This window comes from Hordeum vulgare, chromosome 4H (assembly GCF_904849725.1).
Source record: "Hordeum vulgare subsp. vulgare chromosome 4H, MorexV3_pseudomolecules_assembly, whole genome shotgun sequence".
Taxonomy (NCBI): Eukaryota; Viridiplantae; Streptophyta; class Magnoliopsida; order Poales; family Poaceae; genus Hordeum; species Hordeum vulgare.
Genome location: NC_058521.1, coordinates 581,184,809 through 581,206,504, shown reverse-complemented (window position 1 = coordinate 581,206,504; position 21,696 = coordinate 581,184,809). Strand labels below are relative to the sequence as shown.

Here is a 21,696-nt window from a genome sequence, read left to right as displayed (position 1 = left end):
CATAATGCAAGCAGGTGAGAAAGGTCATGAACATGTGGCTACGGAGGATTTCGGAAGACCGAATAGCAATTCAGAGAGCTATCGGAACCCATGACAACTGATGACGGACAAATCCCCGATAAGGTAATTCGTTGCATCTCGTAATAACAAGAACAACTGGGGAAGAAAGTATGAACGACATATGTATGTAGTCATCCATAGTGGTAGTCGGAGGAAAGGAAATCGCAAGAGCGATAGGCACTAGTTCTCGAGATAACATCAGAGAGTAACTTCGGAGTCTTCTGATAGATCAAGCCATCGTCTGAAATACGAGACTCCCTGGGAGGAAATATTTACGCGAACCTAATGTTAGAGTTAGTAAAATCTTTGACCCGAAAGAGAAGAGAAAGTAGAGCCCGGAGTATAGGAAAGGAGTAAAAGATACTAATACCACCCAATTGAGATGTGGGCCCGTAAGCCACAACATCAGTGTTAGTAAAGTTTTTCAAACACTAGACTCAACTTCGGCCAAGGAGTTGGAAAGGGGGCTACCTACAGGCAGTTGGCTCTGATACCAACTTGTGACGCCCTCGGCTTAATCGTACGCTAATCATACACGCAAATGCGTACGATCAAACCCAAGGACTCACAGGAAGATATCACAACACAACTCTAGACACAAATAAAATAACATCAGCTTCATATTACAAGCCAGGGGCCTCGAGGGCTAGAATACGAAAGCTCGATAATCACACGAGTCAGCGGAAGCAACAAATATCTGAGTACAGACATAAAACAACATGGGGTGCCTTAGAGAAGGCTAGCACAAAAGATACAACGATCGAACGAGGCGAGGCCTCCTGCCTGGGAACCTCCTAACTACTCCTGATCATCAGCGGCCTCCACGTAGTAGTAGGCACCGTCGGGGTAGCAGACGTCGGCGGCGGGGACCTCCATCTCCTGGGCTCCATCATCTGGTCGCAGCAAACGGATCAAGGGGACAAGGGGGAGCAAAGCAGCGGTGAGTACTCATCCAAAGTACTCGCAAGTCTTACATCAGAACTATTCTAATTATGCTTCAGTATCAAAGAAGGGGGGGTTATATGTGGACTGACTGCAGCAATGCGAGAATAGAGAGAGAAGGCCTAGTCCTATCGAAGACTAGCATCTTCAGGGTCTTGCAGCAATAGACGAGAGTAGAACAGGGGTAACACATTAATAGTCATATTGTTGCAGCAATATTAAAGTGAGGTCACGCCTAAAGATCCTCCCTCGACTCCCTGCGAGGAAGCAATCCCGAGGCAAACTAATTCCAGTTAAGTAAAAATTGTAGTTGTAAAAGATCGGGGCACAACTCCAAGTCGTCCTGTAACCGTGGACACGGCTATCCGAATAGTTAATTTTCATCCCTGCAGGGGTGCACCACATGTCCCGTCACGCTCGATAACACTCTGGCCGGACATACTTTTCTGGGTCCTGCCCGGCCTCGGAATATCGACACGCCGCAGCCCCACCTAAGACTAATCAGAGAGGCCAGCCCGCCGGTCTAAATCCTAAGCACAAAGGGTTCGTGGGCCCAGTTCCCCTTCACGCTCCTGCACGTGGCGTGGGTGGCCGACGTCAGTCCTAGCATCCCTTAATCACAAGCGCGATGCATCTCGGGACCACTCGGGCGCGCGCCGCTACATTGCTGGCATCTGAAAAAGCTTCGGCTGATACCGCGACGCCGAGTACCCATAATTCTTCCCGCGTAGCCGGTTAGTGCGAAAAGGTCTCCGACCAACCCAAATCAAATACCCAAATCCATTAGCATTTTAATTAGGCCATCAACATAGTCTCACGGGAATCCACCCGGCTTACAACTAATCACCAATGATCCCAGTAACATGGTCGAGTAACTGTGTGGTTGTAACATCGGGGGGGGGGGGGTCCGAGGTATCACCCTCGTTGGACACCGAACGATGTACCCGTCAAGGTGGGCTTATAGGAATCACCCTCGGGGGTCCCACACTTGAGGGGTTGCACGACAGGGGCGTCATCGGGAATGGTGAAAGAGGAATCACCCTCGATAACCACGACCGACTAGCTATACTACAGAGATATCATCAGGAGTACTTAGCGAGGTGTCACCCTCGGTACCCGATAGTATCTCTGTAGCGTCGTACAACGAAGGGGGTGAATGTGCTGTGTCGGGTCTGGCTCGTCGATCAGAGATCGAGATTGAAAAACAAGCGGGCAACTGAACTACGGGGTCAGAGGGGATGACTGCTCCACCTATACTAAGCATATTTAAAGTACAGGACTGAAAGTAGCAGTTCATCAAAAATAGGCTATGCATCAGATATAGGAGCTAACTACAACAGTAGCAAAATACTAATGCAAGCAGTAGGAAGTAAGATATAGGCGATATAGGAATGATCAAGGAGAGTTTGCTTGCCTTGCTGCTCTGCGGCAAAGGACTGATCGGCAGGGTCGTAGATGTACCCGGCAGCAGCGTCAGTCTCGGGGTCTACCGGTAAGAAGAGGGGGAAGAAACAATAAATAATAGCACCCATGCAACACAAAGCATGACATGGCAAGATGCAGGCTAGACATGAGCTAACGCAGCAACATCCGTCATAGACGGGTCGGAAGAATATCTGACGATATTTTCCGGGTCTCGGGCTACTACCGGTTATACTAGAAACGAAGGAAAAGTTCCAAGTTTGCTATGCTAGGGACGCGTGACAGACGAACGGGGCGTGTATCCGGGTTCGTCTCGATCTGCTGATCAACTTTCATGTTGAATTTTTTTTATCTGACTTACGGATTATTTAATATTAATCTTCAAAGTTTTATTAATTATTTAGGAATTAAAAACAGATTTAGCTATTTTAATAAAATCCCATTATGACATCATCGCGATGTCATGCTGACATCAACATTTGACTGGTCAACTGACCAGCGGGTCCCGAACGTCATAGGCACAAGTTTTTATTAAGATTAATTATTAATTAATCAGATTAATTTAATGAGGGACCCACGTGTCATACTCTAATTATTCTAATTAATTAATTTAACTAATATATCTATTTATTTATTTATTTAATAAAAACATTATTTTTATTTTTATTTTAACTATCGCGTGGGGCCTCCCTGTCATAGACAGCAGGTGCGTTGGCCCCACCGGTAAGTGGCCTAAGGCCATTTACTCATTTCATTAATCTCAAATACATAACCATACACATGTCGTATTCCTCTAAATATCCTTATACGCAAATACATACATCGCATCTCATACATACATACATACATACGCATCTAATACATCATTTATTTTTTTATTTTCTCTCAAAACTCTCATCTCCCTCTCTGTCAACACACAACAGAGAACTCTCTGTGCTCCAACTCAACATAGAAGAACATAAACTTCAATCCCTCCTACCGGTGTCTACCGTCGACGGATCGAGGCCTCGTTTGCCGGAACGGAACCGGGACGGCGGGGAGAACGACATGGTGGGAGGAGCCCGAGGAGGGGCTCACCGACGGTGACGAGACGGCCCGATGAAGCCGGAGTTCGCACGAAGGTGAAGGTGACAACGGTGACGCGGTTCCGGTGAAGACGGGCGTGCCGGCGAGGAGGAGCCGGCCGGAGGTTCGCCGAGAGGGGCCCCGGTGAGGAGGGGCCCCCGGAGATGGAGCCGGCCGGAGTGGATGAGGCCGGTAAGAGGGACCTCGAGGAGGCCGGGGCCCCTGCCGGCGGGGTGGAGGCCGAGGGGGGGGGGGCTCGCCGGCGGGAAGGAGGAGGGGCTCGCCGGCCGGGAGGATGAGGCCGTGGGGGGGCGACGGGGGAGCTCGCCGGCGGGAGGAGAGGAGCCGACGGGGGGAGAGGCCGCCGGCGGGAGGACCGAGGAGGGAGGAGGAGGAGGGATCGGGCGGTGGAGTGGGCTCGCCAGTTGGGCCTATTGGCCCAGCTCGGCCAGGGGGGTGGGGGTTGCTTTTTTTTTCCTTTTTTGTTGTTGTTTTATTTTGTTTTGTTTTATTTTGCCCTTTTTTTATTATTTATTTCTTTCTAATTTCTTTTCACTAACTGATTTTTCTTTTTAAATACTTTCTTTTATTATACTTTCTTTTTCAATTTATTATACATACTTCTAAATCTCTCTTTCATATACATATTCTTTTAATATTTGTAATGAACTTATAAAGTACTTTTTCTTTTGTTTTCAAATTATTGGATCCGGACAGACTCGAATCAACGTGGGTGTGAGATGGGAATTCGATGACGTGGCATCATTAGCGGTTGATCACTGTAGCTTAATTACAATAATTACTGTTGCAAAAGTCGAGGATGTCACAATTCTCCCCTACTAACAAGAATTCTCGTCCCGAGAATTAGGAGGTAGAGGGAAAGAGCCCGGGGTATTCATCACGAAGAAGATCCTCGCGTTCCCAAGTGGCTTCACCTTCAGAGTGATTTGACCACTGTACCTTAAGGAACTTGGTGACCTTGCGACGAGTCTTACGTTCAATTTGGTCGAGAATGCAGACTGGATGCTCTTTATAAGAGAGGTCTTGTTGCAACTCAAGCATACCATGATCCGCTGCTCGGATAGGATCCTTGAAGCAGCGACGGAGTTGAGAAGCATGGAAGACATCGTGAACCTGAGAAAGGTTCGCCGGCAGTTCCAAATTGATAAGCCACTTTTTCTCGCCTTTCGAAAACAATGAAAGGACCAATATAGCGAGAAGCTAACTTGCTCTTGATCTTAAAACAATGTGCACCTCTCATTGGTGTGACGTGAAGATCAGCCTTTACGCCAGGTTGATATACCATATCTTGATGATGACGGTCATACCGACTCATCTGACGAGACTGAGCAACCTTCAGATTGTCATGAATACTGTGGACTTGATCTTTAGTATGTTGGATAATATCCGGACCGAAGAGTGATCGGTACATTGAACGGTGGCTCGAGAATTTCATACTAAACCAAGTGTAAAGGATGACTAGAAGTCAAAGATGTACAGGAGAGCCAGGTTTCAATCCTGTGGAACTTTGGGTTATGGGTCCACCATGTGGGCCGAGAGTAGACAGAGGGGTGACATATTACATGGTCTTGGTAACAAGACATGTCAGAGGATAATCTGTCAGTTATGTTGACAACATCGTCGATACCAAGGGCGGGGAACGCATAGAACCATTTTCCTGCTCCTTGAAACGAGGCGGGCCAATAGGCAAGGTTCTGTCCACCGGCGGCTACCGGAATGTTATCCACAATAGTAACACGGTCTTACTGACAGAGTTGTACACCAAGAATTTTACCTAAGCAGGGAATTAACACTGCTTAGATAAGTTATGCCACAATAAAAATCAAACAGACCAATGGGAGGGAAAATGTGTTCACACACACACAAGTATTAGAGTATACCATTCCCGAGGAAATCATAGAGTATGGTATACATGATAGGTCATCCAGCACATAACCATATTGGTAAAGAGACAAGAAGAATCAACATGTTTATCCATACCATGCGGTTTGGATAATTGATCAGGAACAATTTAGCATCGCGCTTCCAATGTTCCTGTTGAAATTTGAAGTACCACATCCGTGTTTCGGGGTAGTATTGACATGGTCATCAGATAATGGTTGGACTTTGGGTACACAAAGAATTCATTAAAAAAAACTTAGAAAATAAGCCATATAGTTTCCGCATAGAAGATGGCGAATCTAACATATGGGAGGATTTATAACAATAGATCATGCGGCCTGGTGTGCCAAACAAGACATCATCATACCAGGTTACATAAGACCAAAGTTATAATTATTGGGAAAATGTTCCAACCATCATATCTGTCCAAAATTCAGATCTGATTGGTGACGGGAAGCCTCGGACTCAAGATGCGTGAGAAGAAAAGATGATGATGCAGGAATCTCAGGATATGAACTACACAAGTAATCCTTGGATCACGAGTTGGCTTGTAAGACATATGCGCGAGTTCCTTCTCCGATCGAGGACACGGTGGGGTTATGTCTGACGCAGGTAGGTGTTTAGGATCATTCATTTGATCATCAGTAGCTCATGTCAGTTATGCGTAGATCATCCCCCTCTTATTTCTTGTACTCGTAAGATTAGCCACCAAATATATGCTTAGTCGATGCTGCAACCTCACCACTTAACCATACCTCACCTATTAAGCTTTGCTAGTCTTGATACCTTTGGAAATGAGATTGCTGATTCCCTGTGGCTCACAGATTACTACAACGCTAGTTGCAGGTACAGGTAAAGGTTACTTGACGCGAGCGCGTTGATTGTTCATTTGGAGCGGCTTCTTCTTCTTCTTCTTCTTCTTCATCGATCTAGGATGGGTTCCACGCCGGCAGCCTGGGATAGCAAGGATGGACGTCGTTCTTCTTTTCTCGTTTGTTTTCGTCCGTAGACGGACCCTGCTCTTATTCTTGATGATTATGTATTGTACTGCTCTGACTCTGATGTAGCTTGTGGCGAGAGTAAGCCAATTATATATATATATATATCATCTTTTCAGTACATGTACTTGTAACGATATCCATTCTAGCGACACGATGAGATGCGCTTCTATCCCTGACGAGGCCTTCGTGCCAAATTGAGGATAGGGTCACATCTTGGGCGTGACAGAGGTCCTAAGTCCCCAATGCTTCAGCAATGGGTATGCCCCTAGGGTCGAGAAACCCATGGTTCTCGAACTCGAAAACGCTGCACCACTACTCGAGTGTCATCGAATGTGGCACTCCTTCGAGTGTGAAGGAGCAACTCGCCGGCATCCTCGAATCATCGAGAATGTGCTCGAAGGTGGAGAGGAACTCAATGATGATGCGGCGATAGTTGAAGTAATGGAAGTTGTTGAAAACTCCCATCCCGGTGTTGTCCCCCAGCCATGCAAAGTCATTGTGGAGTCCTTGGGACTCTAATAACGTATGACACTTCCACCTCATGGTCGTGATCCCACAAATGTTGATTCGTGCAAAGTCCTTGTTTACGAAAGCACGAAGGTCACCCCCTTGTTCCGGGCACGCTTTGAATGTGAGGCCAATGCCTTCTTCTCGGTGGCAATTGTCGACCTCATCATTTCCTACAAAAACCCCTCTCTTTACAAATAGCTGGCTTCGAACAATACCTCTTCCTATCGCCAGAAAAAACAATGTCCAAGATGTCACCATTTGAGTAGTATTTTGCTTTAGGAGACACACATGTATTTAGTTGGGGCATGTTTGGTAGGTCGCATAGAGCCCAACCAGGCCCGCGCGGAAGAATTTGGCATGTTTACTCGCCCACATACACCGTGTGGCCCGCATAGCACCAAGTTTAAAGCACCTCCGAGCCAGATCCGCTAGGAACGTCCCAATTTGTAGTTTCTAGCGAGCTAGGCTCGGCCGAAGCAGTGGAGGGGAACATGGAGTTGAGCTCGTGCGACCACGAAGATGGCACAAGCTCGCACGTGTCTTCGAAAATTTGACGGGACGATTTCGGCTTGCCTCCTACCGATTCGGTCGCCCTATATACCCCCTTCACCTCACCTCCAAAACTCTCGCCACCCTTCTTCCCCCCTTTCAAGCTTTCCCTCTGACGTGTATCAGCACCGACGAGTAGGTAAGCGGTACTCCTTCTCCGGCCGGCAGTCCACGGCAACGGTGACTCGCATGTTCATCTTCTCTGACTTTTTGTGTCTAGATTTGAGAGCATGTGGTAGGGTTTGATGTTCGATCATGTGATAGAGTTTGATCTGTGAGCATCTTGTAGCATGCTACGGTGGTATCATGTGTCGATATGTGAGATTGTGATGCTATGATAGCTATTCGTGGTGGATTTCTAGCATGCTAGGGTGGTATGATAATGTCGAACACAATGGATTGATAGCTAGTTGTGATGTATGTTGCTCATATCGTGCTTTGTTGAGGTGGATTGTCCGGTAATGCGTGTTACACTTATTATCAATGTGTGCTACGATTGTAGGACATGACCACACAAATGCAAGATCTTAATCAGGTCATTGTCCCGTCCGCGAGCTAGTTCCCTCCGTCCTATGTCGAGGAATCCCAGCCTCCCTCGAGGACCGAATGTGTGCTGATTCAGATGTGTTCGAGGTTTCGGGCATGGGTCCTCCTTTTGTGCCATTGGTGCTCGTTAAGCCAATTGTTGTTGTTGCCGCCGCTTCACAATCGGTAGTCATGAAGGCAAAGATGGATGGTAGCGGGAACACCATGATGTGCCAACCGTTCATGTCCACGTTCGTTCTTTAAAAGATGTGTGAGCTCATATCTATTGGGGTTAGGACTCATAAGGGCTTCAAGGAGGTGCACTTGAACACCGCTGCGAAGCTGGTGTTCGAGTTCCGTGGCTAAGAGATGACCTCCACACGGGGTCTACAACCACCTCATGAAGTGGAGAGCTAGGTGGATCCAAGTGTCCAGGCTCAGAGACCTTAGCGACGCCTCATCGGATCAAACCATTTGCTCGATCATTCTGGAGGCGCTACACTATACCGGTCACGTCGTGGTTAGCTCATATACGCCTTGTTTTAAGCCTGTCAATCATTGCCTTCTCTCAACTAACAATGTTGTGTCTCTTTCTTAGTACCATCCCAAAGACTCGAAGTTTCTCAACACACCCATCCAGATGCAGAAGATCTTCTCCTTTGGGCCTGCAACCGACAAGCATGCCATGGGCTCCGATGAGCCTCTCGGTTCGCCCATGCCGGAGTTCCTACACACCTAGGACCCAGAAACAGTCCTTGATGGCCCTGACAAGCCCTTTGAGCACGTCCCCGTGCTTGATAGGAAGAGGAAGAGGACGGCTTGATGGAGGAAGGGATCAATGTCTTCACCCACATGATTGAGGCCATGAAGGAGGTGACAACCACCACAAGGGAGCAAGTCCATCGATGTCCACCCAGACCTATACACCGTCGTCATGGACCCGGGTGGCTTTAATGATGAGGATCTCATGGTTGATGTGAGCCACCCGCTGGACAACAAGGCTCATAGGGTGCTCTGGCTCATTTGCTAGTTGGACAAGCACTACTAGTAGTGTTGTATCTGTTGATGGTGACCGTGTGCATGATCCTCGACGGCGATGACAACGACGATGATGACAACATATATATTGTGTAGCTAGGCTTGAAAACTATTTGATTGTCTGTATATTTTGATGAGGTGGTATATACTAACCCCTCACGTTGATGACGGACTTGCGGTGGTAGGATTACATCCTTTTTTGGATGATGGGAGGATGACAACATAGTAATGCTAGGTTAAACTTGTTATGCCGTATGATCATGCATGGTCACTATTGCTCTTCTCCTCCATTGCTTCATCTTTCTGTGCTCCATTGCGTGCTGCTTCAAATGTTGCTTTCCCGCCATGCCACGAGAAGGGGTATGGGGTGTTTCACAGGAGAGTACCACGGGTTTATAGTTCATGAAACATGCAATGTAGGAGGAGACAATGCAAGACATTGAACAACGTGTCAAAACCGATCCCTAACGAAGACTATCTCGATGCGGGCAACCGAATGAGATATAAATATTTGTTTTTACCCTATTATTCCTCGTTCCGACCCAACTCAGCAATACGCATGCAATGCAGACAACTTCATAGATGACAACTAAACCGTCCTTACTATATGCTCCTTCCATCCGGAATTATTTGTCATAGAAATAAATAAAAGTAAATGTATCTAAAACTGAAATACTTTTAAATGAGTCCATTTCTTTGATAAATATTTTCGGACGAAAGGAAGTATACTTGATATAAAATCAGATTGTTTGCTAGCAAAGCTTATGCTTGGGCCCGGTGGGCGGGGGAGCCGAGACCCGAGAGGCTGCGTGTGCGTGGATCAATCACGGCAACGAAGACGTGACCCTTGTTGGGAGCCGAGAGGTCCATCCCACGGGATCTTGCCGACAGATTTCCCATTTAAAAAATGTGCCAAACAGCAGTATTATACCATCAGTACAGTACAACTTTGTGGAAACACGCGAAAATCGGACGAATCAGCAGAAAACTCAGCATTTCCTTTCCTTTCTGCTGCTATACATGCAAACGTAGGCCGTACTCCACTCAGACGCTTTCCCATTTCCTTTCCTTTCCTTTCCTTTCTGCGAGAGGATTTCCGTCAAATTCGCCGCAGCAGATTCGTAAAACAAAACGAACTTTGTAAATAAATACCGTAACCTCCCCAGATCAAATAAATTTATTTAAAACCACCGCAAAATCAAAAAACAAAGCGATTAGCACTATTAGTAAGTAACTAATCGTGTTTCCCCCATTACCATTTACCACCAGACCAGTTCCCTCTGCATCCATCCATCCATCCATCCGTCGTCTTCCTCCCCCCTCCGCTCCGCTCCCCTCCCCTCCCCTCCCCTCCCGTCTCCGCTCCGCCTTGTCCCTTTCCCCCCTCCGCTTTCCTCACCTCCCATCGCAGGCGCAGGCGCAGGCGACCCGATCCTCTCCCCCCACACCCTCCTCGTCTTATCCCCAACAGTGCACGCCACGTTCTTGATTGTCGGTCCCGCCCCGGGCCGGGATGTCTTCTCCGAGCAAGCGCCGGGAGATGGACCTCATGAAGCTGTGAGCACGCGCAATGGAGCCCCGCAGATAGACAGACAGATTCCTTGTGGGGGCAGGGGGATTTCCTGATCTGGATTTTACTGTCCTCGCAGGATGATGAGCGACTACAAGGTCGAGACGGTGAACGACGGGATGCAGGAGTTCCTCGTCGAATTCCGCGGGCCGGAAGAAAGTTCGTTCCTGCTCTTCTTCTTCTTCAACGCACGCACAGAGCCGATTTGATTCGCTTTTTTTTCTCGCCTATCCTTCAGTAGCTTCTGCTTTCCGAATCTAGATATAGATATGCTAGCACAAGTTCCAAGATTTCCTTTTTTCTGTTCATGCCATTGCCGCGCCGCCCGCTGCCTCTGCCGATTTAGCTGAAGAGCAACGGCGGGTAGATCTCAAAGTTTGATGCCACAGTTATGTTTTCCTTACTTATAGATGATGCCTGTAGTTGCTGTTGAGCTTCGGTTATGCTTTCTTACCATCAGAATAAGATGAGCTTTGCTGCTGCACCGGTTGATTGGTGCACTCATTGATGAATTTTAACAGGTCTCTACCAAGGAGGTGTATGGAAGGTTCGAGTAGAACTGCCCGACGCGTATCCTTACAGGTCCCCATCGATTGGTTTCGTTAATAAGATATATCACCCAAATGTCGATGAACTGTGAGTATTCTCGAATTCAGTATTTGTGCTCATTTGCTCAGACCCACGATAACAATTTTCTATCTCCTAAATGCCTGTGGATGAATGCAAATTGTAGGTCTGGCTCCGTCTGCTTGGACGTCATTAACCAGACGTGGAGCCCAATGTTTGGTAACAATAATCTCTCTATTTCATTGTTTCTTTAGATGGCCTGGCTGATTAGCTTCCTTACATTCTCTGTATAATCAGACAGCCCTGCGGTTGTTGTTATGACAATCTTCTAACCTTACAACTATATAATATGTTTTTACAGATCTTGTCAATGTGTTTGAAGTCTTCCTCCCGCAACTTTTATTATATCCAAATCCTTCTGATCCATTGAACGGAGAAGCTGCTGCACTCTTGATGCGTGATCGTCCTGCTTATGAGCAAAAAGTGAAAGGTGATTATATTTATTTAACACACATCTATAGTCAAATTTTTATCCATTGGAGTATCTTTACGCTCCTTTGCAAACTAGTATAAAGAGGGCATTCATCTATTTCGTAGACATGGTGGCCTTGCACCCTCACTTGTCTTTTTATTAATATACAATGCCAAGTTCATCTAGACAATAACCAATCTTAATTCATAACTAATAAATGTGTGTGTTGCACTCGGAATTGTTGTATGGACATGGCGGTTTGCTTTATATATAAAGCGGCGCGAAAGCCTGCATTTATAACTAATAAATGCATGCTAGAGGCCACTTTTGGATAGGTTTTAGGTAAGAAGCCTCCAAAGAATGTTGGTTTGTTACACGTGTTCTTTTGGGCGTTCAGTTATATGTTCTATATAGGAAGAATCTAAATTACCTGATAGGTTGTAATACATAGTTATGTGTGTAGTCTTAGTAGGCTTCAGACCCATTAGGCTAACTCTAGCCAACCACCTATAAAATAGAGTTGGATCCGACCGAGTAAAGTTTAGTGGAATATATTTACTCCACTAAGTTTTGCCCGGACCTAGCCGATCCCCTAAATATAACATAGTATAATGTTGTTTTTTCTAACTTACGCAATTCTAGTTTACATTGCAAGTACATATATTAGCACACATATAGAAACTAAAAAAAAAATGAAGGTTCAAGCAAATCATGAATATAGTTTACAAACCGAATTATTCAAATTTAAACACACCGAATGGTTCAAATGTAGCAAATAACATGAGAAAGCACAGCTAGGAAGTGATATGAAGTTGCCAGTGATGCTCAATAAGATCTTCTTGGAGCTGAGTATGAACTTTTCGGTTCTCTATCCTGCGATGCCCTTCAAGGAATCTCTGGATCCTATTTGGATCATACTCTGGCTCAACAGGAGTCCTATTGGTGATGTATTGAAAGTTCTTAGGCATATCCCTCTCATCTTCAATGATCATGTTATGCAATATGATGCAACAAGTCATGATTTTCCATAGAATTTTGGAGCTCCAGTACGCGCCAAGGCCACAAACAATTCCAAAGTGCTTCTGAAACACACCGAAGGCTCGCTCCACATCTTTCGTAGCCACTTCTTGACATTGGGCAAAGTGAATATTTTTGTTACCTTTTGGACGTGGAATTGTTTTGACTAGTGTGGCCCATAGGAGATAGATGCCATCCGCAAGGTAGTAACCCATCGAGTAGTTGTGCCCATTGACCGTATAGTTGCAAGCAGGGGCATCTCCTGTAATAAGCCTAGCAAACAGTGGTGATCTTTACATCACATTCACATCATTGTGTAATAAGCCTAGCAAATAGTGTTGATCTTGACATCACATTCACGTCATTGTGAGAGCCAGGCAAACCAAAGAATGAATGTCATATCCAAAGATGCTTCGTTGCAACTGCCTCAAGAATGATCGTTGGATTGTTGCAGTGGCCTTTGTACTCACCCTTTCCACATTGCAGGACTGTTCTTCCAGGTCCAGTGCATACACTCAAGTGATCCAAGCATCCATCGCCATCCTCTTGCTTCACTCTCTGCCATCAGGCTCTGGGTGTCTTCCTTGTTGGGTGCCCTCAAGTACTCTGGTCCAAAAACATCTATCACTGCTTTGGTGAACCTTCAAACGGCCTCCAAGATTGTGTCTTCACCAATGCGGACGTAGTTGTCAATTGCATTGGTCCAACACCCATATGCCAAGACTTGAACAACCGCAACACACTTCATCAGAGGGCTTGGACTTATCTCTCCACATGCACATTTCTTCAAAGCTTGAACTAGTCATCATACTTCTCAACGGCTTGTGCAATGGCCAGAAAAAGATTTGTGTGCACCTGAAAGCGCCGACGAAAGTACTTCTCCGAATAGGTTGGATTTGGATGAAAGTAGTCTCTCATGATCTTGGCATGGCCCTCCGCTCTACCATGGTTGAGTTCTATGCGGCCAAACTGCGATCCTCTCCTAGGCCGCCGAATATCATCATTGAAAATCATGCCAAGAACGGTTTCAAAGTCTTCGTCGTCTTCTTCCTCTTCGGATGATGAAGAGTCCTCAAAGACCATCTCTCTCAACCTCTTCATCTTCAATTCAAACGGCTTGGTTCAAAACGGAATGGAAGATTTTAAAAAAACTCACCTTGGCAAACCATCGAACACTTGCAAGGCAGCTGTGGTGCACCGGTTGGCCGGCGTTCGGCGACGTGTGGGAATGACCTGCAACGGTGCGCACGCAAGGTCAGATGCGGCGGCCGCCAAAGAGGAAGAAGATTCAAAGCAATCCGACGAATCGGCTATGGCGACTGTGGCGGCCGTTTCACCTTGATTCCGGGACGGTGAACGGGCTCAGAGTTGGGCAGAAGGGCGGCATGGGCCATGGGCAGCAACGAGGTAGCGCGGGGCAGTTCGGACGGTGGTCGGGAGATGCGCTGGCAAAGAGGCAGGGGGGGCGAGAGGCCAAAAAAAATTCTCCAAGCGGTACCGGCCGAGTATATGTATGCATTGGATAGGAGGCGGAGTAAAAATCATCCTCCTCTATTTGGTTTAGGGGATCGGCTAGGTGCCGGTTAGAGGAGTAAAACCAAAACTTTACTCCACTAACACTGGATAGGGGATCGGCTAGAGTTGCCTTAGCGCACAGCGTAAGTTTTGACCTGTTGCTTGCTGCCTGGTTACCATATATATTGGATGCAGTAATGTAAGTAAAATTTATGTGGTACAAGGAAATGTTTGCATCTTTACCTAATAATAAAGAGGCTATCGCTTCCGTCGGAAAACCCACCGAGGTGATTTTACAAAAAAGCCCTTACTGTTTATGACATTAAACTCGTAGTATATATTAAATGTTTTTTAAAATACTCATATCTTTTAAACCGTAACTCCAAATTTAACATATTATATATGGAATTTGATTAGAAAAATATGTAGAATTTAAATATGATATTATTTTATCTGTTAAACGTTTAATAAAAATACTATCTAGGGTGCAATCTTAATAAATAAGTCATTATTCGTCTTTCTTTCATACCGGTACTCATCCGGGTTGGGGATGAACACGTCAACAAAATCAGGATTAGAGATGAAATTGAAGGTCACTTGACTGATTCTTTGTACGTATTAAATCTACATGCAAGCCGTGTTAAAATAGAAGACCTGTGAAATTTTGAACTGTATTTTTGTAGGATAAGACCATCTTTGTTTCTGTCGTAACTACAAATTCTCAGATTATAGACCATTTTTTATAAATTAAGAGCGTGTGGTATTTCTTTCTCCCGTTGCAACGCATGGGCCCTTTTGCTAGTAGTTATAATTTGTGTATGGTTTTAGCCCGTCTTGAAATCGGAATTTAAACTTGTTTATGGGAAATTGCTATTCATACATAAAATTGGACCTGGCTGCTTATTTATCTGGGCCCAAGTCTAATATCCTAACTTCTACTCATACTTTTTGTGCGTGTAAGGTGATGCATATCAGCATATAACTCGCGCAACATCAACTAATTAGACTATTATTTCGGGGAGGGGGTGTTTGGTCAGCATGGGATGGGAAGGTACATTTTCTTTCCTGAGCAACTGGCAGGAGCTCTGCCTATTAGTCAAGTTGAAAAAGTGATGGTCTGTACAGGGACTTGTGGCATGTTTGGTAGTAGAAAACATGCGGAAACCTGAATAAACAATAAAGAATACAGGTTTTAACCTCGATGTGGGATCATGAGATAATGCGATAAGTACTTGTAATTGTAATCATGGAAGGCCTCCAGAGAAAATGAGAAACATTCTGTAGTTGTATTGTGTTAGAGACCTGCCAGTTTGTCCAAATCTTCCAATGCACTTGTGTTTGCTGATACTGCTTGTGCTTCTAGGATGAGTTAGAGACGCTTGCTTTATTTGAATACGGGGTTCTTAGCCATATAGCTAAATGCCTAAATCAAATTTAACAAAGACTTTGTCTGATATACTGAGTGTAGAATTTCTCAGGCGATACTGTTTTCACAACCATATGCATGTTTGTTGGATCGTGCTCTCTTTCCTGGTACTTGAAAGCTGACTTCTATTGCTACTGGTTCTGCAGAATTCTGTGAGAAATATGCCAAGCCGGAGGATGCGGGTATAACTCCAGAGGATAATTCAAGCGACGAAGAGCTGAGCGAAGACGACGATGACTCCGGTGACGATGAGCCCATACTGGGCCATGCAGACCCCTAGTCGATTCAGGACCTGTTTCTCCGGCTCAATTCGCACACAATGTTTTCTTGCAGCAAACTGCAATTAAACAGCATGTAGTCCGTCCACGCCCAAGTCTGAATGCCATGTAAATAAGTGCACTGTCAATGTTTTCTAATGTTACCTCCAGCCTCAGTTTAATATGCAGCAGCACTTAAATTTACCTCTGAGATGGATCTGTGTCGATCGAAAACAAATTGTTTGTTAAAGGTCCCTGTTGAAAAGCAAGAATTCTCATCGATTTCCGAGCTACTTTCGGGTGAAATTCTTGCGCTCCAAACCGTGCCTAGCTGGATGAACACTATAAGTTTGTGCAAATGAATATGTGGTTCCCTCTTCAGTTTGGGGGTTTAAGTAGTTAGTCTGTACTCCATCCGTTTCAAAATATTTGAAATTCTAGATTTGTCCTAGTTCTATAGAAAAATGTACCAACGTGTACAACATCAATCAAGTCTTATTAGATTCACTATAAAATACATGCTCATACTGTACACGGTTGATTGATGTCGTAGATGCTGATATAACTTTCTATAAACTGTGTTAAACTCAAAATGTTCAAACATTTTGAAATGCATGGAGTACATGTATGTAAATGTTGAAGAGAAAATGCTGTATTTGGGGGGGTGGTTTCGGTAGGAAAAAGTCGTTCCTATAGCGGTTGGTTGGTTGGTTGGTTGGTTAGCCACACGCGAGTCGTTTGGAGACTGGCCGAAACCGCATCATCACGGGCGTCTTCCACGCGCGCGCCGGCGAGAATGGCGCGGCAGGGCAGGCTGGTCCTCCTCGCCGGCGTCCTGCTCCTCCTGTGCGGCGGGACGGCGCTGGGGGCGAAGCGGGCGGCGATCCCGGACGACCTCCGCGACGTGGTGGACGACGAGGAGGACGAGGAGTGGCGGCATTGGGGCGCCGGCTCCGGGGCGCGGGACGTCCCCGAGCGGCCGCCGCCGGACCTGTCGCGGATGGACCCCGCGGCGCTCCGGGCCGAGATCCTCCGCGGGCACGGCGGGCCCTCGCTCGGCTTCGTGAAGCTCCGGCCCGGCGTGCGGCGGTCCCGGGAGGAGGTGGCGGGGGTCGCGACGCGGTGGAGCAACGTGCTGCGGACCGGGTCGGTGGCGGCCAAGTTCGTCGCCGTCGACTTCGGCACGCTCATGTTCACCATGGAGAGAGGGCGGGACATGCGCGAGGTAGGAGGATCCACACACCTCCATCACCCATTTTTTTGCTCTGCATTTTCTGTCAGGGTTAACTTCCTCCTGCCACCAGAGACTTATCATGAATCAGAAATCGATCTCGTAACCGGAAAAAGAATAACCAGTGTATCAGCACAACCATTCCCTGAGGATTCTTGCATTTTTTGTCCAGAGCAGGGCATCTGATGTTCGCACCCTGAATCAATTACTGTCAAACAAACATCTTTTTATTTTTTTGATAAAGAGGGCTCCCTCTCCAACTCTATTCTTGGAAACAAATTGTCTTGCAATGAAGGCCCAAGAGAGCTTCAGCTTGTGATGGAGGATTGCCTCTGCCACCCATCTTCATCGCCCTGCGGTGATTCCCGTGAATTTACTGTCGAACGAACATGGGCACGGATGCATTCTCTTGTTGCTTCTGAGGGACGTCCTCTAAGTTGGTGTTTGTGTGTGTTTGTGTAGTTGAAGGAGTTCATCTTGGGGCAGGCAGAGGCATACGAGTTCAAGGTCGGGGACCAGATCTTCCGGAGGCCCGGAGACCCACCCCTGGACCAGGTTATCGACATGCTACGGAAACAGAAGAAGAAGGAAGATGAACTGTAACTAGCTAGACTTATGTCCATACATATATACGTAGTACTTATTTCTCCTGCAGTTTTGCTTTCGTAGATTATTTATTTCCCCTGCAGCAGTTTTAAACTCAGTGAGTAGAAGCTAGCTAGCGGTGAATAAGTAAGTGCCGGATGCTGCCAGTAATATTTTTTCAGAAGTCAACACGATCATCACAAGGACGTGGCCGTCTTGCCGCGGAGATACATGTCAAACTCCTCTGCCTGTAAGGGCATTTCCAATGATCATATGATCATCGTTGATAAAATTGTCACATAGATGATTTTGATGACATGACACATAATAAAAAAAGAGAAAGAATGAAACGAAAGCAACGGTTCATGCACAAGCTCCGAGGTAAACATGGTTATTTCTTCAACATTTAATAGACCCACTTAGTTATTTTACATACGGTTAACATACACTCTATTGAAGAGCTTGTATGATGTGCTGTTGGTTGGTGATGTGGACACTTGTATCAACGATTGAACATACAGACTGTTGGAGATGCTGTTAAGTATGATTGCAAGCGTCCCGAACCCGATCGCTCTGTGGTCTGTGGAACGGGGAACGGTGATTTTTTCTGTGCCTGTTGATTCGTCGGCTTCGTCGGACACGGCGCGGCAAAGCGTTTTGGTGCGCTTAGTCCGGCCGTTTCTCTGCGTATGTATGTGCGTGGCTCTTTTGGAAACATACTTGTTTGTTTCTACGTATATGTATTATTTCTGGCAGGCCGAGAATCAGCTCACCGGTCCTTGAACCACACAAGGGAACAAGGATGTTTCGTGCTGCTACAATGTTGGTCCAACTTACAGGCATGGCTATATGTATAGATTCCATGGCACTTGTATTTGGCACATTGGTTCCGCCCATATTGATCCACCACTCTTTGGTTGATTGCTCCAAATGACAAGCGGTGGTGGCGTCTGCTGGAGAAATAAGAGCATCTACAACCATAAGAGCATCTCCAACAGTCTGTATGTTCAATCGTTGGTATAAATGTCCACGTCAGCAGTCAATAGCACATCATACAAGCTCTTCAATGGAGTGTATGTTAACTATATGTAAAATAACTAAGCGGGTCCACTAAATGTTGAAGAAATGACTATGTTTACCTCGGAGCTTGTGCCTCAACCGTTGCTTCAAGTTCATACGATTTCATTCTCTCTCTTCTTTTATTATGTGTCATGTCATCAAAATCGTCTATGTGGCAATTTTACCGACGATGATCATGCGACTATTGAAGATGCCCTAATTAGCAAATATGACCCCTTAGACGCGTCGGGTCTGTCCGCAGATACCGAGCATGTCTCATATATTTGCTCTCACAACAGCCTCTCTCATATGTGAAATCTTAAACCCATGCAACCCAGGCAATGTTACATACCAGACAATAATTCGTAGGTGGACTGTGCAAACTCATACTACAAGCTACTTAAAATATAGATAAACAGGGAAGGGCGGGGGAAATAACCATTTTCTTGCCGGGCCCTTCCCCTTGTGGTTGCGGTCCCGGCGCGACCGTGCCCCTCCTTCATGTAGGCGTCGATGTACATAGGCACATTGTCCTTAGAGCTGGAGGTGGAGCCGCACATCAGGTCAGAGTCATCGGGGCATGTTTGGCATGAGAGCCTACGAAGCAGGCGGTCCTGCTCCTTCTCATGGTGGACCGCCTCCACCTTGGTCGCGCGCCTCCTTGGTTGCCTCGCGCTCCGACAACTCAAAGGCGAGTCAGAGCGCCTTGGCATTCTTGCGGTGGAGACGCCGCGCACTCGTCTCCGTCGTGATGAGAGAGCTATGAAGGACCAATGCGAGGAGCGCGGCCTTGGGATCCACCAGCGCGCGGCTAGCGCCTTGCTGTCGCCGCCCTCTTCCTCACCCGCTGCCGCTTGTGGTGGGCTATCCGTGCCTCTCGCTCACGCATCCTCATAAGCGTCGGTGTTGGCGCGGGCACGAGAACCCAGCGGTGCCCGCGTACCACTTCCTGTCGGATGAATCCCACATTGGTGGTGGTGGGCAACGTACTTGAAAGATATTGGGAGCGGAGTGGGGAGCTGCGGGACGGGCCGATGACTTCGCCGATACTCCGAAAGAGGAGTCATCGATGTCGTTGTTGCCTAGGACGAAATGCGAACACCTCAACGCGATTCGGAATAGGGATGTAAATGGTAAATAAGTGGCAGCTACAAGTCCCATTCATTAAGCTTTTTCTGGCTTCATAGTTCATTTTTCTTGGAAAAAAATATTTTTTTTGAACTACTAGATAATAAGTCGGTTTAAATGGGACCCACTTCCCATCCCTAATTCGGAGGGCGGCCTCCTCCACATCTCCACATCGCCCGACTACGCTTTGCACAACATGCTCGACCAATCATCGGATCCGCCAGGCCCGCTAGGTTCGCCATCGAAGCCCGCGCGGCTGTCGTCGCTGGCCATCGATTCGAATGGGGGGGGAGGGGTTGAAAGTAGAGTGAACTTAGATGGGAGTGGATCGGATTGTTGATTAGCTTTGGTCTTCGGTGGCCGGGATGGAAATATTTGTTAAGCACAGGTAAGGCGAACTGGGTCAAATCGATGTCGTGGATGCGCCTCGGCCGTTTCATATTTATTTTTGTAGATTTATAAGCTGAATACGAGGGACGACGAACAGTCAAAACATTCAAGACCGATTTGAGAGACCCGCTTGAGTTTTTTTTCGTTTTGTAAATGTTGTAAAGAAGTCCATCATGATACACTAATGAAGGGCAAGTCTTGGTCTCGAGATCTAGCAACTGCCACCTTAAACGAAGATGCGAGCTAAGGTGGTGTTTCTTTACCTAGGGACCAGACTAAAAAGTCTCTTTTAGTCCCTAGATAAAGAAACATGAGGGACTAGAAAAAGTCTCGTGACTGGCGGCTGCGGAGTGGGCAGAGGAGAGGCGAGTGGCGGCTGAGGACAGGGCGGCGGAGAGGGCAGAGGAGAGGCGACTGGCTGATGAGTGGATGCAGCAGGCATTGTGGGCACAAAATACTCAAAACTTTCAGATGTTTACGGTTAGTTCCTTAATAGCCAAGCACAATTTCTTAATAGCCAACACATGTATTCTTTTACTATCGGTGCTTAACCTTCACCACTATTAATGTAATTTGCAGGCTTATGGTACCTAGAATGGTATGCCTGCTTTTGATTTTTCCGCCCTTGCTCCACGTCCTACGGTTAGTTAAGTGAAATATTTGCAAGGATCATTATTGCATTTCTTAGTGTGAGTGTCAATTTTTTTTCTTTAGTCCCTGTAAATAAAGAAAAAAGTCATAGCCCCTTGGAAAGAAACACCACATAAGAGGTCGTGTTCACTAGAGCAACAGTGGCACGCGCTGCGGCCTGTGGATTGATAACAACTCCTATGTTGCCTCTGTCCGTGTCCAACGCGGTTCTGCTATCGACAAGCATCCGCATGCGGCGCGACGCAAGCTGGCCATGGTCACTGGTGCCACCGGTCTGGAGCAGCAGCTAGCAGGATCGGGACGAGGGGAGGCTTATTAATTCGAGCTACTCCAACGTTGTTTTCCTGGCTACGTTAGCGTGTCAGGATATATGCTTCATGATGAAAAGCCGTGTCGATTGGCATTGCATGGTGGGTGGTGCTCTGAGTATGGAATTTCTTCACTCACTAGCCGACTCGGGATTTCCTGAAACAAGAACAATTGTTTGTCTCGGGGGAAATAATAATAAACTTAGACCAGTACGCCATCGCTTGAAGTGATACACTTACTCGGAAAACACGTACGTACGCGGGTGATTTCAGATGTCCGTGGGTCATCTTAGACCAGGGCATTTAAACCTTTTTTAAATGTTCGATCGGTCATTAATCAATTACGAAATCTTAACCTAGTCGGACGTTTCAAACTGGTTTCAAATTTTTGGATTGACCGACATCTCTCTCATATCCAACCTAAATATATGATAGATATGCGAGCGTTCGAACACGTCACGTGGCCTCACGACGAGGCACTATGTGGACTCAGCGTGGAAACCTGA

At 46.5% G+C, this 21,696-nt stretch overlaps 2 protein-coding genes across 2 annotated transcripts; both read left to right on the top strand.

The window, feature by feature from the left end:
- Nucleotides 1–10,286: 10,286 nt before the first annotated feature.
- On the top strand, nt 10,287–16,042 carry LOC123449717 (ubiquitin-conjugating enzyme E2 4-like). The gene is made up of 6 exons (XM_045127031.1): nt 10,287–10,571; nt 10,664–10,743; nt 11,106–11,220; nt 11,318–11,370; nt 11,513–11,641; nt 15,728–16,042. The coding sequence occupies exons 1-6, from the start codon at nt 10,528–10,530 to the stop codon at nt 15,859–15,861; spliced, it is 555 nt and encodes a 184-aa protein (XP_044982966.1). The 5' UTR covers nt 10,287–10,527; the 3' UTR covers nt 15,862–16,042.
- A 101-nt stretch (nt 16,043–16,143) lies between these two features.
- LOC123449716 lies at nt 16,144–17,884 on the top strand. The gene is made up of 2 exons (XM_045127030.1): nt 16,144–17,063; nt 17,532–17,884. The coding sequence occupies exons 1-2, from the start codon at nt 16,635–16,637 to the stop codon at nt 17,670–17,672; spliced, it is 570 nt and encodes a 189-aa protein (XP_044982965.1). The 5' UTR covers nt 16,144–16,634; the 3' UTR covers nt 17,673–17,884.
- The last annotated feature ends 3,812 nt before the right edge of the window (nt 17,885–21,696 follow it).